Source organism: Anoplophora glabripennis, unplaced genomic scaffold (assembly GCF_000390285.2).
Source record: "Anoplophora glabripennis isolate ALB-LARVAE unplaced genomic scaffold, Agla_2.0 scaffold105, whole genome shotgun sequence".
Classification (NCBI taxonomy): domain Eukaryota; kingdom Metazoa; phylum Arthropoda; class Insecta; order Coleoptera; family Cerambycidae; genus Anoplophora; species Anoplophora glabripennis.
The window spans coordinates 28,261-45,069 of record NW_019416276.1 but is presented as its reverse complement, the minus strand read 5'-3'; the positions used below and the strand labels follow the sequence as shown (position 1 = coordinate 45,069).

General features: G+C 32.4%; 2 protein-coding genes across 2 annotated transcripts; both read left to right on the top strand.

The window, feature by feature from the left end:
- The first annotated feature begins 389 nt into the window (after window positions 1–389).
- On the top strand, window positions 390–15,007 carry LOC108903178. Its single transcript, XM_023457369.1, has 12 exons — window positions 390–429; window positions 3,787–3,971; window positions 4,711–5,052; window positions 7,467–7,704; window positions 8,057–8,383; window positions 11,831–11,919; window positions 11,970–12,252; window positions 12,308–12,513; window positions 13,481–13,573; window positions 13,666–14,001; window positions 14,319–14,592; window positions 14,679–15,007. The coding sequence occupies exons 2-12, from the start codon at window positions 3,792–3,794 to the stop codon at window positions 14,945–14,947; spliced, it is 2,637 nt and encodes an 878-aa protein (XP_023313137.1). The 5' UTR covers window positions 390–429; window positions 3,787–3,791; the 3' UTR covers window positions 14,948–15,007.
- LOC108903191 (cathepsin L) lies at window positions 11,757–12,631 on the top strand. The gene is made up of 3 exons (XM_018705281.1): window positions 11,757–11,919; window positions 11,970–12,252; window positions 12,308–12,631. Exons 1-3 carry the CDS (start codon window positions 11,770–11,772, stop codon window positions 12,577–12,579), a joined length of 705 nt encoding a protein of 234 aa, XP_018560797.1. The 5' UTR covers window positions 11,757–11,769; the 3' UTR covers window positions 12,580–12,631.
- Window positions 15,008–16,809: the final 1,802 nt, after the last annotated feature.

The window sequence follows — 16,809 nt, the reverse complement described above, 5'->3', positions numbered from 1 at the left end:
CAACTATTATCTTTTTCCTCTATACTATAGGGTTCAGTCATATTGATTTACGTCATGTGGTGTGAAAGAACAATATGCTTTACATTTTTTACTCAACTACTCTTGTGGAGAAAATACTCCAAGCAAATAGAATTTGAGTGTCTTCCGAGGTCTAAAATTTAATATTAACATATTACTTTATGCAATTTTTTTTTTGATTATAAGATTTGCAACCGTATTGTATCTATTATTGTATTTTTTATTACTGTCGGACCTAACCTAACCTGCTTTGGACAAAAATAAATTTATTTCGCTAGTTCACCTTTCAAACCCCCCGAATTGGAGATCTACCGGACTACCTTGATGTAATTTTTTGCGAAAAGATTCAAATAGAAAAGTTTAATCTCAATTTTTCAGTGGTTACTCGGTCTTGTAATCATCAACATCCCGGTAAGCCCAATATATTTTAAATCTCGAATCGTTTGTTAAAAAACTATTCTAGAATTTGTATGAAAAGATTTGAAAATTGTTAATTTAGAATGTAATTTATTTGCGTTTCCTTATTGTATACGAAATATTCAAATAATATTTTTCTGTAATATAATACTGATTTTTTTTCTTATTTCCTTAATTTAAGCTTACAGGATAAACATTTATAGATTGGGTCAACATTTTCAATTATTAAAAAAAAAAAAAAATTAAAAACTACGTGACATGTTTATTCAAAACAAAATAGTACTTCTCTGTTTTGCAAATTCTCTTTTCCCATTAAATTATGAATTTTTTCATAAATAAATAATTTTTATAACATTTTGGAAAACTATAAATTAAATTTGTCACTATTTCAGGGTTGTTAGTACTAAGAAAAATATAAGTATCTGTTTTTATTAATCAAATTGATCATTTTTAACCTACATAATATCATATGGTTTGGTCGGAAAAATTTATTTAAAACTTTTGTTTGTCCTGATAAAATCACGAGTGTAATCTTTTTGTTTTTTCTTTTGGAAGTAAAACCAAGATAAACATTTTGACAAGAGCAATGTCACGAATGATCTTTGACAAAAATGTTTCAGGAACTGTTACTGTTATATTTCAAAATTTAATTCAGTTAGGTGATTTTTTATCGCGACTGAATATTGGTGAATATCTGACTTGTAGTTCCTATTTTTATCTCTTTTGATCTTAGTTGTCATATAGTAGTTTAAATCTCATCACTCACTCATACTATACATACTACAACATACGACTTCACTCGCGAAAAGAGCCAATTAACTCCCATATAAAAATATGTACTAGTATATAATAGTGACGTTTTTGTCACTTTGACAACGATAAAAAGTGCGTAACTTATAATATGAATCGTTTTGGAAAAATTTCGACCGAACAAATTAGAAAAAACATAGAAAAACCAATTCCACAATCCACAAAAAGCACGTCGATATAGAGACAATTTATGGAGTTTTGTCAAATTCGAAATTACGAACTGTCAGAAATAACTCCAATAGGAAAATTAGTGAAGATTACATAGAATATGCAGTTAAAACAATCTGGAATTCAACTGCAAAGATGATTCAAGAAAAATATTTCATTAAATATAACATTTGATCCTTTTACCGACATAACTTTTAAAGGAGATCATGATGCAAGAAACATTAAGAGAAAGGAATTACAAGGTATTCCAGAGAAAAGAAAGGTAGAAGTAGCAAAAGATAACGAAAATATTCTAAGAATGGCAAAATTGTGGAATATAATGAACCAGAGGGATTACAAAAAAGATTCTTTCATATAACTTCTTATGAATTGACTTGGAAGGGAGGAGAGGCTACAAACTGTAAAATTTACCATTTTAAAAGTGAAAAAAATCAAGGTAGAATCCCAAAAGGAAGAATCGAATACAATTCAATATGTTCAAAGACAGCACAAGGCGGATCGAAAAAATTGACAGACAGCAAATGGATAACACAAAATAAGCTCGATAATAGTATATTATGATGTTAGGAGAATAAGTGATACTTTATGTGCTTATAATGGAAAGTATGTCTGACGAACGTAGTGATACCAACCATTTAAACCGAGCCAGTACATTTTCTCACTTAACCAAAGCAGAGGTAAATGACCAGCAACTGATGAAGATGACGGGACACAAATCAAACAATTTATGATAACTGTTCCTTCAAATAATTTGAATAAATAAGGATAATGCTTGTTATTCGTTCACATAGAATAAATAAAGATATTTATTTTTGTTGTTCATTCACATATTTGATCGTTAATTTATTTTGCTAAAAACCGCGCGAGCTTTTCATTTCATGGGTAAATTTCTTTTTAAATAAAAATTTTACCAACCAGTAATCTTGCTCGAAAAACTGGCATTTGACAAAATCGCTCGACCTTCGATCTCGCGATTTTTTCATGTCAGTTTTTCTCTTAGAATTATTGACTGGCAAAATTATTTTGTTACAAAGAGAAATTTATCCTATAAAAAGAAAACCTCTTGTGATTTTACTGTTGATAAGAGTTCAGTAGATCGGGATTTCAGTATAATAATAATGTAACTGGCCAAAAAATTCTTCAAAATGCGACATTGCTTTGTTATTGTTGATTATGGTGCATTGAGTGAAATAATCATACTAAAACATCTAAATGAACATGCAAAAATCAATTCAAAATGTCACAAATGTCCCAAGAGGGATACAAGAAATTAAACATCACCTCTGTTTTACGTTGTAAAAGTTTATATTAACTTTATATATTTGTTCATATAGAAAACTAAATTGGTTACAATTTTGTGATAAATTTAATGTTTTATGTATTTGTAACATAATAATACGTCTTTCTAGTAATTTAATTGATAATTAAATTAAAAAAATATTACTTACTATTCTGATTATTAATCCATATTCTTCTGTCGAGTCTTGTTACCTTCGACCTTTTTCCAGGTCCTGCTGATAATTTATTCATAACGTTGCGGTATTCATTTGAGAAAAGATTGTTTATTTTTTTTAAAGGTTTCCTTAATTAAATAATATTAAATAAGTAATAGCTATATAAAACTTATTGTGTAACAAATGACATTCTTGTTTAAATTTGCATAAAATGCATATGCATATGACACTCGTATGTAATTTGACGTAGAATAGACAAAAAATGTGCATTCATTAAAACTTGATTTGATATTAATAGTTGTTTCGGCGAATAGCGGACTGTATAAACGATAAATTAACAGAAAATTAAAGGATTCACCTTTGGGCAAAACCGATTTCGGCAATCGAACCCGATAAGATAGGGAAAAATGGGAAATGTTCACAGTAATAATGATAACAATAAACTTAATTACTTGAAAAAAAAAAAATGGAAAATCTAGATATCGCTCGGTTCGTTTCGGCCGTTCGATTCGAGACTGCCTCGTTTTACCGATTTACTGTATATTTTAAATCCTTTTAATTGTAGGCAACCAATATTACCTTAATTTTAAGAATGCCTAAAGAACAGCATTAGGAAAACATAAAAAATAATAAAAAGTAAACAAAAGCTTTGTTGATTGCTTTTAAATTGTGATTACAACAAAATAATCGCAGTATGAAAAAATTCAGGTAAGAATTAAAGCCGTTTAATCACAGAAAAATAAAAAGAAGCTGTAATATACAACCTTCACATAGGATGAGAGTAACTTTTTGCAAAACATTAATTGGGCTATTTTCAACATTTTCAAATAAGACACAAAATTTAAATACGTTAGAGTCTGATAAAAATCCTTGTAAAATGTATTTTTATCCATTACACGTTAAACTTTTTTATTTGCAGGAACCATGAAGATTTTCTGTTTAATCCTGGGTTGCTTGTTTTATTCGGTCCAAAGCCAGCTTGATTTTTCTCGTAGGGGAATAAAAACTGTAAGAAATGTTACGAGTCCTGTTCAAGGACTACCGGGAGTAGCAAATTTGGAACAATTGGAGAAGGTGTTTTTACAAGACTGGCTTGATTTCGGGGTAAGTGTGCTAAGAAACGTATATAGCCCAGTCGGGTTGTCATTTAACCGGGAAAAAATTAGGGACCACAATTTTATTGTTCTAACCTTTAGGGGGGGGGTCAATAGTAGTGTAAATTCATAGTCGCGACTGAATTCCACCCCTGCATCAGCCGCCATCTTGAATTTAAGGAAAAATCGTTTTTGCTCAATATCTCGGCCATTTTCAATTTTACAACAAAAATGGTAATGACTTAAGTTGTTGCAAATGCGATTTTCTACAACTTATTTATATACAAATTTTATCGTGCGATCGATATTTTTCAAGTTAAGGGGGAAAATACTGACAAAGTATAATTATTGAATTATCTCGTTTGTTATTGGAAAGAATTATATTTTCTACAATTTTGATCCCTTTGATTTTTTCGCTACTACCAACATTTACCCCCCCTAAAGGTTAGAACAATAAAATTGTGATCCCTAATTTTTTCCCGGTTAAGTCCTTTTTTTTGTTTAACCTGACTGGACTAATAATAGTATGTACTTACGAAACATTTACTTTAATAATTTATGAAGCAATACATTTTTAATGCAAGACAGCGCATTAAGGACTTATGCAACAAACTTGAGGGCTAACTTCTAATATAAATGTACGGTGCCCTAAATTTTCCCTTTACATTTTCAAGATAAATAATACATAAAAAATAAGGATGGACATTTTAATATGGACTACGCATTTTGACAGTGTGTTATTCTTATAGACAAAATTCAACAAAAAGTACAGCCCTAACGAGACATCCTATCGCATGGCCAACTTCATTCAAAACACACATACCATCATAAAACTAACTTCTGATGGCGTCCTTAACTTCGGATTGAAGATGAACGAATTCGGGGATATGCTTTTCGACGAGTTCAACAAGGTGCTCAACGGCTTCAATAGAAACGGCCAACTGCGACGTCTCTCACTGTCTTCTAAGGCGGGAACTTTTCTGCCCGAACCTGGAGAATCCATCCCGGAAAGCGTGGACTGGAGGGAGAAGGGGGCCGTTAGCCCTGTGAAGAACCAACATCAGTGTCAAGCATGCTGGGCTTTTTCAGTGGTAAGATGACAGTCTGATAAACTCATTTTGTTGTATTATTTGTTATCAACAGGTGGAATACAAAAATACAAATATAAAATAATTGTAAGTAGCAATTTAAGATAAAACATTAAAAAATAAGAATATTAAAATCGATTTAAAAAAAAACATCAAAATCGGACCACTAGAAGCCGAGACAATCAAAACTTTTTAGCGCGCCGCTATTTTGAACGCGCGATTTCAATTTCGAGTCCCCACCACTACCTCCCATACATTTTTCATGAATTTCACGCTCAGTCCAATAGTTTCAATCGACATTTTATATGGGTTGCACAAGGGCGCAAGTTTTGCAAATTCACTCCCGGAAAGTAGTCGGAATGACAAAGGTATTTGTTTAAAAAACAGCCCTCAGACCTCGTAGTTACGCCACAAATACCGGTCAACTTTGATCACATTTACATAAACTAAAAATAACTGCGGTCCCAATACACTACCTTGAGGTACACCATACACACTTTCTGCTGTCTGAGATGTTTTATTTTTAATTTTTGTTTTCTGTCGGCGGCTACTAAGAAAATCAGTAAACCAGCTTATTACCGTACCTCTTACACAATATCTGCTCAGTTTTTGAATAAGCATGTCTCTATCTATAGTTTCAAAGGCTCTACGAAGATCAACAAACACACTTATAATGATATCGCTCTCACTTAAATTCTTCCTCCACTTGGCACATACCAACTGAATTGCAGACTTACACGAATGTTTTTTTCTAAAACCAGACTGACCAGCATACAATAAGTTATTACTCACAAGATATTCGTTTAATTGGTCACACACTACAGTTTCGATGATTTTATCCAGAATGAATAGTAAATTTATCGGACGATAATCGCTTGGATTTTTTGAATATTTAATTTTTGGCACTGGTATTATTGTACTCACTTTTAACTCTGAAGGCATTTTTCCTATTTGCAGAACAGTGTTTATCAAATTTAATAAAGGATAACCAATCACATCAAATAGAGACTTCAATAAATGTACATTTAATACTGGATCACTTACTGCTTTGTTTTTGAAATTAAACACAATTTTACGCCGTTGGTTTAAAGATATTTTTTTGAACTGTGAAAACTCTGAAGATGAGGACGAATTTATTATAACATTATATTCTTCTGCAGGAGTATCAATTGTATCTACTATGTTTTGTATACTATCTACATAAAATTTGTTAAAATTTCCAACAATGTTACCTATGTCTAACTCAAAATTTATATCATTCCAATTTACTACTGGTTATTTATTAATGTCTTTAAGGTCTTCCACATTTTTTTCGAGTCTCCCCTATTGGAATCTATTTTCTGATTGTAATAGTTCTTTTTTGTTCTACGTATAGTGTCAACTGCTTTGTTTCGTTTTTCCTTATATATTTTCCAATCTTCCACAATTTTAGTAAAACAGAACTTCTTATATGCCCTGTCTCTTTCTTTTAGGATTTCTTTAATCTCTAAATTGAACCATGGCTTTGCGGAATCAACTATAATCTTCTTCTGAGGAGCAAACTCATTTATTGCATTATTTATGTTATCACTTAGCACTTTATAAGCAATGTCTGTAACAGAAGTAGAATATGCCAAATCATTTTCTATCAACCTCATTTTTATCTTATGTAGGTTTTCTTCGCTAATATCTCTTTTATATATAATCTGGTTTTCATATGTTCCATCACTTTCAATTCTTGTTCCTATTATCTCATGATCAGTAATGTTTGTGAAGTTTCTATCTAAAGGCTTTAAATAATGACAATTTGTTACAATTAAATCAATTAATGATGACGATGTTTTCGTTATTCTGGTATCTTCTTCCCTTATTTGTTTATAACCATTTGACTCTATTATGTCTATAAGTTTACGAGTATATATATTGTCTTTAATTTTATAATTTATGTTAAAATCTCCTAAAATGATAACTTTCTTAGAAACGAAAGTATCGCCATTTAGAATATTATCAAAAAATTCAAGAAATTTGTTCCTTTGGTCTGCTGGTGAATTATATACACAGATGCTGTTACCTATAAGAAAATTTATAATAATAATTGCTTTATTGGTTTAAAGTTAAAAAAATGTTTAATTTTGACGAAAATTCCTACCAGTGACAATAATTTTTTCAATTAATTTGTTATAATTTCTAACTATTTGAACAATGAAATGAAGAATAAAAATATTTAATACTTTTAATCATACTTTATTTATAATGATATATATTGAATTTATATTTCAAAATGTCTGTCTCGTCTTCTTAAACTGTTAAATACATGTTAGTTGTTCCCAAAATTCTTAATATTAGAAAATATGGAATTTTTATAATGTCATAGTTGAAATTGCTTCCACGATCAAGGCTAATGGTTGTCAGTTAAAACGACTTTCCTTTTTTCCTAGGCTGGTTGTGTGGAAGGCCAGATCGCCAGGAAGACAGGAAAATTGGAGGAAGTCAGCATTCAGCATCTGATAGACTGTGCTACCGGCCGATATGGCAATGAAGGATGTCGCGGAGGCTTCACCGAAGCTGGTTTTGATTTCGTTCAGGACAATGGAGTCAACAGCTATTCGGAATACCCATACGAGGCAGTTGATGATGCCTGTAGGCCCAAGAATAATACAATTATTAAAACACAAAGTGAGATATATTAAGTACTTGTTCTAAAGACATGAATTTTGGACGCCATTTTGAAAATGAAGCTCTAACATTCAACTTCAAACTTTGTTTACTGAACTAAATTTTGGCAAAAAACGAGATATTTTCGACAGTTTGACTGACCTCTTTGCCTTTATTTAACGATTATAGCAGCCCTAGGACTTCTTAATTGACAAAATATTGGGTATATTATCTAACTGCAATTGTATAACGTACTTACTAGAGCTATAACTGACTTTTATTTGGTAATTCTTCAAATCTAGAAAGGATTGAAATTTGAAGTCTTTGATCGCTCTCATAAAGTGTGCAGATAAACGATCCTAAACATTTTCAGGTTACATCAGAATTCCGAAAGGCGATGAAGAGGCCTTGGCCCAGGCTCTGGCCAAGTTTGGACCCATATCCACCGCCATCCATGTTACCGAAAATTTCCAATTCTACGGTGATAAAATCTTCGACGACCCAAAGTGTGGTAACACACCCGACGACCTAAACCACGCTGTACTCATAGTTGGCTATGGACAGGAGGCCGACGGCAGGAAATTCTGGCTGGTGAAGAACTCCTACGGGACAACCTGGGGGTTGGATGGGTACTTCAAGGTAGCTAAAGACGAAGGGAATAAATGTGGAATCGCCACCTATGCTAGCTTTCCGAGGGTTTAAGGAACAGACGATTGCATTTCACTTCTAGGTTTATATTGCAGTTTTATTGTGGCATTGTGAAGAAATGTTATTATTAAATTTTAAAAAAACATAAACATAATGTATTTTCTTTATGTCTTCAGCGAAGACACTTGAACAATTTAGTTACGGAAATAGCATGAGTTTAGGAGTGTTGTCTGTGGTGTTAGATATATTTTGCTTACCTAGAAAGAACACTTTTAATCTTAATCTTTAATCTTTTAATCTCTAACACTTATATCCCAAATCGCTTCGTTTGGCAAAGTTAGTGAAAATTTTTTGAATTTTGTAAATAACCGTATCGATTTTGATAATTTTTGGGGTTTGAACTTTTGTTTCCGATCTAAACATTTTGGTGTTATACAGAGTATTTTTTAAAACCTACAACTCCTACAAAATTGACGTGTAGTGATAATATCCGTTCATAACTTTTTCCTCTTTCGGGCAATAATGACAACTATTTTTAATTTGATACGTGATGCCATTTGGAAGTTTTTGAAACTCTTGTAGAATTTTGATTAAATGAGCGGTTTGGGTACAAGAAAATATTTTTTGAATGTCTGCATTATCTTGCCACCCATATTACAATACCTAACAAAGTGCTAGTAGGCACTGATTTTGTAGATTGACTGTAATTTCAGTTTGATCTTTAAGTCATTGTACCTGACATTTCTTAATGAGTGTTTACTACGATAAGATATATGTTATGTTACTTCATTTTTCGATATGGATACATATTCGTATATGACAAATTAGAGTTATTGTATTTCGAGAATGTCCTATTTATTGAGAGGTTGTTTTGAACTGATATTATCAATAAATTTGTATAAGGCATTTAGTTATCTTCATATTAGCATGTATTTTTGTTATTATTTTTCCTTTATTTGATATTGCTTTTGTTTTATATCATATTTCGTCAAAGTACAGGTATAATAGTTCTCCTCTCACTTTTATACTAACCGATTTTTGTCAAATATTCAAATCTCTGTCTGTTTTGCAATAGGTTTCCATTGGACAGTTTGTTAGTTTGTCCGCTTCTTCAATATTTTTCATTGTACTCAACTTTCCATTGTCAAAGAGAGTTGAATGTACTTGTACATTGTTTTATATTTTTCTTAGGGTCTAAAGGTAAATGTTCTTATCTTCGAACATCAATACCAAAATGTGGGAGAGCGCCATCTTGTTGGAACCAAATTCTTTCATTCGGTATATCTGGATCAATTTCATGAGGGAAAATCACAGTTAGGGCGTGTATCAGGTCAAATGTTAGGAAATCCAGGTAGCGTGCGGCAGTAAGATTTTCTTCAAAAGAGAATGGGCCCAAAATTATGTTGTTGATGATACCTGACCATACATTAACTTTTTGTGGATGCTGCGTATGCGATTCGCATGTCCAGTGTGGATTTTCCTGGGACCAAAAGCGATAGTTGTGCCTGTTAACCACTCCATTTAAATAAAACGTAGCTTCATCCGAAAAAAGTACGTCTCGTTGAAAACCATTATTGTTGTCACACCGTCTCATCATTTCCTCACAAAATTGTAAGCGCCTATCATAATAATCTTCCAAAAGCTCTTGGACAAGACATACCTTATAGGGGTGGTATCCCTCTTGTTTCAGAAATATTCGAATTGCAGTTCGAGAAGCATCGTGATTGCCAGATTTGGTTTTCGGGATATTTCGCATTAAATAAATCGCGCACTTCAGCGTGACTTCTTATTTTGTCTCCACATCCAAGCAATATCAAGATTTCGATGCGTTGCCTTTCCGACAATACCATTGCAATTCAGTAAATAACTTGATTTTGACACAATAGTAACGTTTCGAACTCCAATTTACAACTAAAGCGAAAAATTAACCAGAAAGCCTGGCAAGTAAGTGGTACCAAAAAAACGCATCATAAAAAATATATCTTTTTTGCGTTAGCAGTGATAGGTACAGTTTCAAATTCCTTATTTTATTCTGTGCAAATTCATGGAGGATAACACTGAAGATAATTAAATTTTATTTCACTTGTTAAGTAGGTGTTTTATACAACCCTAAAAACCTTGCTATTGAAAAAATAAAACTTGTTTATTTGGTATGGCTGGATTCGGTTTTCTATAAGCTTTTCAACGAGCCCCCTCATGCCTTATGTTTCCATTTGAAAAAAAGTAAGGGTAGCTGAGGGTTAGGGGGTTGAAGAAAAATTAATTATTATATAACCGAAAGATGGAAAAAAATCAAAATCAGTTAAAGTGTTTCGTCGTTTAAAAAAAATTAATTAATTCAAAAGATATGAATTTTATTCCGTACTTCTGGCCATCCCTGTATATGTAATGTGGTATAACAAATATAATAAGAGATATAAAAAATTATAACTTTTGCCACAACTTGAATTTCACAATTCAATTTACAAAAATAGAGAAGGGGTAAATTTAGTTGCCACAATGAGTAAGGAAAGCAAGCTGCTTTTATTTGTAGTAAGAAAAATAAATGAAACTTACCTCAACCAAATCATTAAGATTGTGAGACAACCATATTCCAATCCAGACTAAAAATTTGCCAGTGGCCCAGAACTAATTGCAAGTCTGTGACGTATTATTATTTAAAAACTGTATTTAACGAAGTTGTTAGCGAACTTAAGAAATGCTTAAATACGGGGTTTAGTCAGAAAAGCACAATAATCAATTTTTAACTATCTTACACTACTATCTATCATGGTCAACATATTTATTTTTATTAACTGCCCTACGAATAATTTTTATTAATAATGCTAACCCTGGAGCAACGAATTCATCTTATGAAATGTTAATGTTCTCGAACAACTTTGTTAAATATAAAAATTAAAAGCATTTTGTTGAGGGAAAATTTCACATTTTAAAATTATTTGGATGCCCTGTATGTTTTATTGCATATATGATTACAGCCCACGGCTTCCCAAGATAAGCAAAACATTCTATCAGAAATAATGTTTTCTAGAAAATAAAAAAGTTTACATACCATATATTGAAAAATTATGCCCTTTATGTTATATTACATACTTGATTAATCCAAAACATTCTATCAGGAATAACTTTTTTTCAAAAAATTAACAGCAAAAAAGTTTACAAGAATGCGGTACCCCATCCGGAGACACAATTTGAAATTTAATTTATCAGAAGGTGATTTTTAAACTATTCATACTTCAGTTTGAAAGCATAATCTAATACCTACGTAACAATGTGACAATATTTAAGTAGGTTTTGTTATTTTCAACAACGTATTGTTTTTACTGATATGGGCCCTTTACATTTTCTCAATCAGTCAAAAGTATCAAATCAGTTGAGTATATATTCTATTTATTTTATTATTAGTATATTAATTTAAGTTGCAGAACATAACTGGAAATGACACCCTTCTCGATATTAGCTTACGTATTACTTATTCTCGGTGTAACTTCTATTGAAGTTCCCGAGCAATTTGATTGGAGGGACAAAGGTCTCGTTACGAAAGTAAAAGACCAATTGAGCTGCGATGGCAGTTTTTACTTTGCCGCTGTAAGTACCACTAAAATTTACATTGCAAAAACTAATATCTTCTTCTACAGCTTGATGTCATTGCAAGTCACCATTACCTGAAGACTGGTGAAACTTTAGATTTAAGTGAACAATACGTTTTGGATTGTTCTCTTGGTTTCAACAATGGATGCAATGGTGGAGGACTTTTAAACTCTATAGATTTTGTTAGGATGAGAGGTGTTGTACTGGAAGAAGATTATCCCTACTCAGGCACTGCAGGAACTTGCAAAATTAACAGTTCCCATAGCCTTTTCAGAACAATAGGTTACGTAATATTGGCTAGAGACGAAGAGGTGATCAAAACTGTGGTTGGTAAGCATGTAATTATTTATTAGGATGCATTCATTCAAATAATATCTAATTATAGGTACAATTGGGCCGGTGGGAGTGACTTTTAAAGGACAAAGTTTGGACTCTTATTCTGGTGGAATATACAATGATCCCGACTGTCAGTTAGGTCAGTCATACTCTGGTGTTATTGTTGGGTATGGTACTTCCGATGAAGGAGAAGACTATTGGACTGTGAAGATGTCTTACGGCGCGAGTTGGGGTGAAGAAGGTTTCATGAGACTTGCAAGAAATACTGGAAATCAGTGTGGTGTTGCTGATGGTGCCATATATCCAATACTAGATAAATAAATGTCTACTCGTACGTAATTTAATGCTAAATAAATGAAACAATTAATATTCAGTTGTAATGTTCCTTTCCTTTCAATATTACAATCCAAAGAAATTATGAGTTGACATTTTATTTCACTTTATGATGGGGAAAGGTATGTAGTAGGTTGTCAAATTGCAAATAAGTAGCAAATTTACGTCTTTTTTCACATTTTTTACTGCCCACGAAAATCTAGACTGTGTCTTCCATATTGCTGAATCCTAAAGTACTCAATCAAAACATAACAGATAACTAAAACCCTACTACCCGTGGTGGTTTCCCATGCGGTGACGTCACACCCGCCGCGCCGGTTCAGCGGGTACTCAACGCGCCAGTTTATGATTTTTATCATCATATCATTTAAACACGGTATAAGATTTTTCTGGAACATTATCAAATAGCTTGAAAATGTTTAATATTCGAAGAAATATTGTTTTTCAGCACACTTTAGATTAATTTGCTGAAATTATCTAAATGCACAATTTCCAAATGGATGGAAGAGGGAGGGGCGATTTCTTGGGCTGCACGTTCACCAGATATGCCTCCAGTTGATTTTTCTATTTGTGGTCATAATAAGTAAATATGTACATGACGTAGATATCCATTAGTAAAAATGAAACAACGCTTACGAATTAAAGAAAATTAACAAAAATATTTAATATTCAAGATAGCGATAAATTAAAAAATAAGTACACACGTCATTATTAAAAAATGTTAAATAACATTCCGTCATTGTTAGGTTACAATCATCTTATAACAAACCAATAACGATTCATATCAACAGTTTATCGTGTTTTGATAAATAGCACGATAAGGATGTTTAATAAAAAGTTGTGATTTCTAAGTTTAATTCAATTAATGTCCTTATTATCTGCTGGTTAGGAATTCACTGCTATGAGGATATTTATAGTTTTCATCTGTACCATTTTGGTAGTAAAGGGTACTTCTATCGAGGAGCAGTGGCAATCATTTAAGGTATTTACAAACATTCTTATGGGAACAATTTAAATATTAGTTACTATTGACTGTATCAACTTGTTCAAACTTATACTTATTTTTAATTTAAGGATAACGTTGGAAAGCACTATAGAAGCCGGTTGGAAGAATCCACTCGCTTCCAGATATTCAAAGATAATGTTTACAAAATTGAAGAACACAATCGGAGGTTTGCCCGTGGGGAGGTGTCCTACAAACTAGCTGTGAATAAATTCGCTGACTTGACGGAAGAGGAGTTCAAAGCCAGATTGAACCCACGACCAGCCGTAGAAATTGCTCACCCAACACCGGTTTTTGGTAATTTTGATGATACCGATGTTCCAGATGAGCTAGATTGGAGGGACAAAGGGGCAGTCACGGGTGTTAAAGACCAAGGAAATTGCGGAGGATGTTGGGCATTTGGTGCAGTAAGTTTTGATCAAGTTTACCTTCAATGTAACTGATGAGTTTTCTTGATTAAACTTATCTACTTAAAGTCAAATATACAATTCTAGTGAAAGAAAACGAATATATTTAGCATATCTGATGCACCAAATCAGTTTCCACAACAGTGCCACATTAGTACTAAATCTTTTTTTGAGTATCTTCATTCACTATCATATTTTTGCCTTTTTTTAATCTGTTATGACTTGTAACTGGTGCTGTAGTTAAAAATGATGATTATGTTATAGACTTTTGTTTATATATTTCACTGTTGTGACTGTATGATGACATTTTCTTTTAGACTGGTGTTTTGGAAGGCCAATACTTCCTGAAAACTGGCAAATTAGAGAGTTTTAGTGAACAATTCTTAATAGATTGCTCTATGATGAACAACGGATGCTCTGGAGGTTGGACACTTAACGCATATCGTAGTGTTAGAGATATTGGAATGGTAACCGATAAAAGCTATCCGTATGAAGCAGCAGACAAAGCGTGTAGAGCTAACGGTACATTTTTTAAGGATATAGGCATCGTTACCATCCCCCAGGATGAAAATGCTATAAAAGCCGCTGTTGGTGAGTTAATATTCTCACCTCTGACTACTGTTTCTTCGCAGGCTCAGATTTATCTTTGATTTGCTCCTTACTGATTTTGATTTTAGCAAAGATCGGTCCAGTCTCAGTATCTATAGATGCCAGTTACTTGTACCTCTATGGAGGAGGAGTGTTTGACAACGATAGGTGCAGTACTACTTTTACCAACCATGTGGTGCTCATAGTTGGTTATGGCACTACTTCAGATGGTATTGACTATTGGGAGGTGAAAAACTCCTGGGGTGCTGACTGGGGGGTTGAAGGCTACGTCAAAATGTCTCGCAACAAAAATAGTCAGTGTGCCATCGCCTCTGGCGCTGATTATGTAGTCATATAGGAAATCACCGGATACAAATTTTGTGAAAGATCGACTGCTTAAATAAATTTGAAATGTGTATTTGTTTTTTTATGAGATTGCCTATTTTCAAGTGTCCTTATTTACATAAAGTGCCTTATTGCAGCAAAGCAAAGTAAAAATTGAAAAATTATCAAATATATCGACTAAGAAATGCACAAAAATATCCAAGCATTTTTGTAACTGCGTATTTCAAGGATTTTCAGTAAATTCTGGTACGGAATAGTAAACGAATGGCTTTTGGACTACACGTTATACCAGATGGCCGAAGGAATTTAAACTTTTTAATGTGGTATATGATTTACTGGATACGTTCCGCTGGAAATTCATCGAAACATGTGGTATGCTCATGATGGTGGTCCTTGTCATAATATCTGAATTATTCGAGACTAGTTCAGTCAGCACATTCCTGGTTGGTGGATTGATCGAAATGGTCCAGTCGTATGACCCACCTGATCGCCAGATTTCAATCCGCGTGACTTATATTTATGGAAGTCTACGAGAACGAATAATTGCAACAATCCAGAAATCCTGGTAAGAGTGAAAGAAAATTTTCAACGTTGTGTATAATTATACCTTGATAATAATAGATGACATTTTGAACATTTCATGTGAACCTGCCGAAATAACAATGTTGATTTTTTTTAGGCCAGTAAACAATTTGTTATATTTTACTTTCCATAATTTTTTACTTAATTTGTTTACAACAAGCTTTATTATTAATTGATTTGATTTCGGAAATTTCATTTCGCATATACGGAGTAGGCAACCAAGCTTGCAAGTATGAATTATGTGAATACCACGTTCAACTTCAAAACAGTATTAAAACGATTATAATGTACTCTTTTGTCCCCGAATGACTTGAGCACAAAATTTCGGACTCTTTTCGAACTACTGTCTTGAGTTTATCTTTTCAGTAACCAAAACAAGTCAGGCGTCATATCAACATCCCATCCGCCTTGGTATCTTACGCCTATTTCTTTCAGGGATTACAGAAGATGCAGCTGAATTTTTGTCTGCGGAATTAAAGTGTGACAGTTAATTTCTTAAGATTTCAAGAGATGAAAATACATTTTCGTGAAAATAATACTAGTCTATTGGTTTCTCTTTCTGAGATATTACTGATTTTTTAAAATTTCGCAAGGAATTATTACCAAGTGGTGCAAATTTATTAAAAAAAATTTGGAGAATTTGAAGATACAAATTCATAATAAAATAATGAAATTCCCTGCAATAAAAATTAAAGAAGAATTTTATATATGTATTACATTTAAATGACAATTTTAGTATTAACACAAATTACTCAACTTCTTGACGAAAATACATTGTAATATTGACAACAATATACGTATGATAGGATAAATTAGAGATAGACTGAAGAGGCACATATAGGCTATTGAATATATCCAAAAAAGCAGGGTTAAAAAGAATTTTATTGCATGAATCGTTTAAAGGTTCATTTTAGATTAAAAAACCGCAGAGTGCTATTAAATTAGAGGGTGAAAATTGTAGATATAGGCATTGCTTCATAGAAAAAAAAAGTAGATAAAACTTCCTTCAAAACAAGAGGTTGTAAAGTAATACGTTATAATTCTCATTTTTTGCAAAAAAGGAATGAAATAAGGCGTTCAAGGATTTTCACACAAGATTTGTTCGAAGGGTCATTAAAAATGAAAAAACCGCGGGGTACTATTAAATTAGAGGATTGAATTGAAGATGGGGTGAAAATGCACTTTGGCAGTTTTTTAAATATAGCACGAAAACGAAGCAAAATTTCGGTATAGATATAGGAAAAATTTTGTAGAGAATTGAATTTCTCATCGAAATGGCTTATTTAAAAAATA

Bases quoted from the DNA above. Each gene is read 5' to 3' on its own strand.
- LOC108903178 (XM_023457369.1), top strand. From the start codon at position 3,792: ATGAAGATTTTCTGTTTAATCCTGGGTTGCTTGTTTTATTCGGTCCAA. The intron at 5,053-7,466 runs GTAAGATGACAG...CTTTTTTCCTAG, and splicing joins CATGCTGGGCTTTTTCAGTG to GCTGGTTGTGTGGAAGGCCA. The intron at 12,253-12,307 runs GTAAGCATGTAA...ATCTAATTATAG, and splicing joins GGTGATCAAAACTGTGGTTG to GTACAATTGGGCCGGTGGGA.
- LOC108903191 (XM_018705281.1), top strand. From the start codon at position 11,770: ATGACACCCTTCTCGATATTAGCTTACGTATTACTTATTCTCGGTGTA. The intron at 11,920-11,969 runs GTAAGTACCACT...CTTCTTCTACAG, and splicing joins GCAGTTTTTACTTTGCCGCT to CTTGATGTCATTGCAAGTCA. The intron at 12,253-12,307 runs GTAAGCATGTAA...ATCTAATTATAG, and splicing joins GGTGATCAAAACTGTGGTTG to GTACAATTGGGCCGGTGGGA.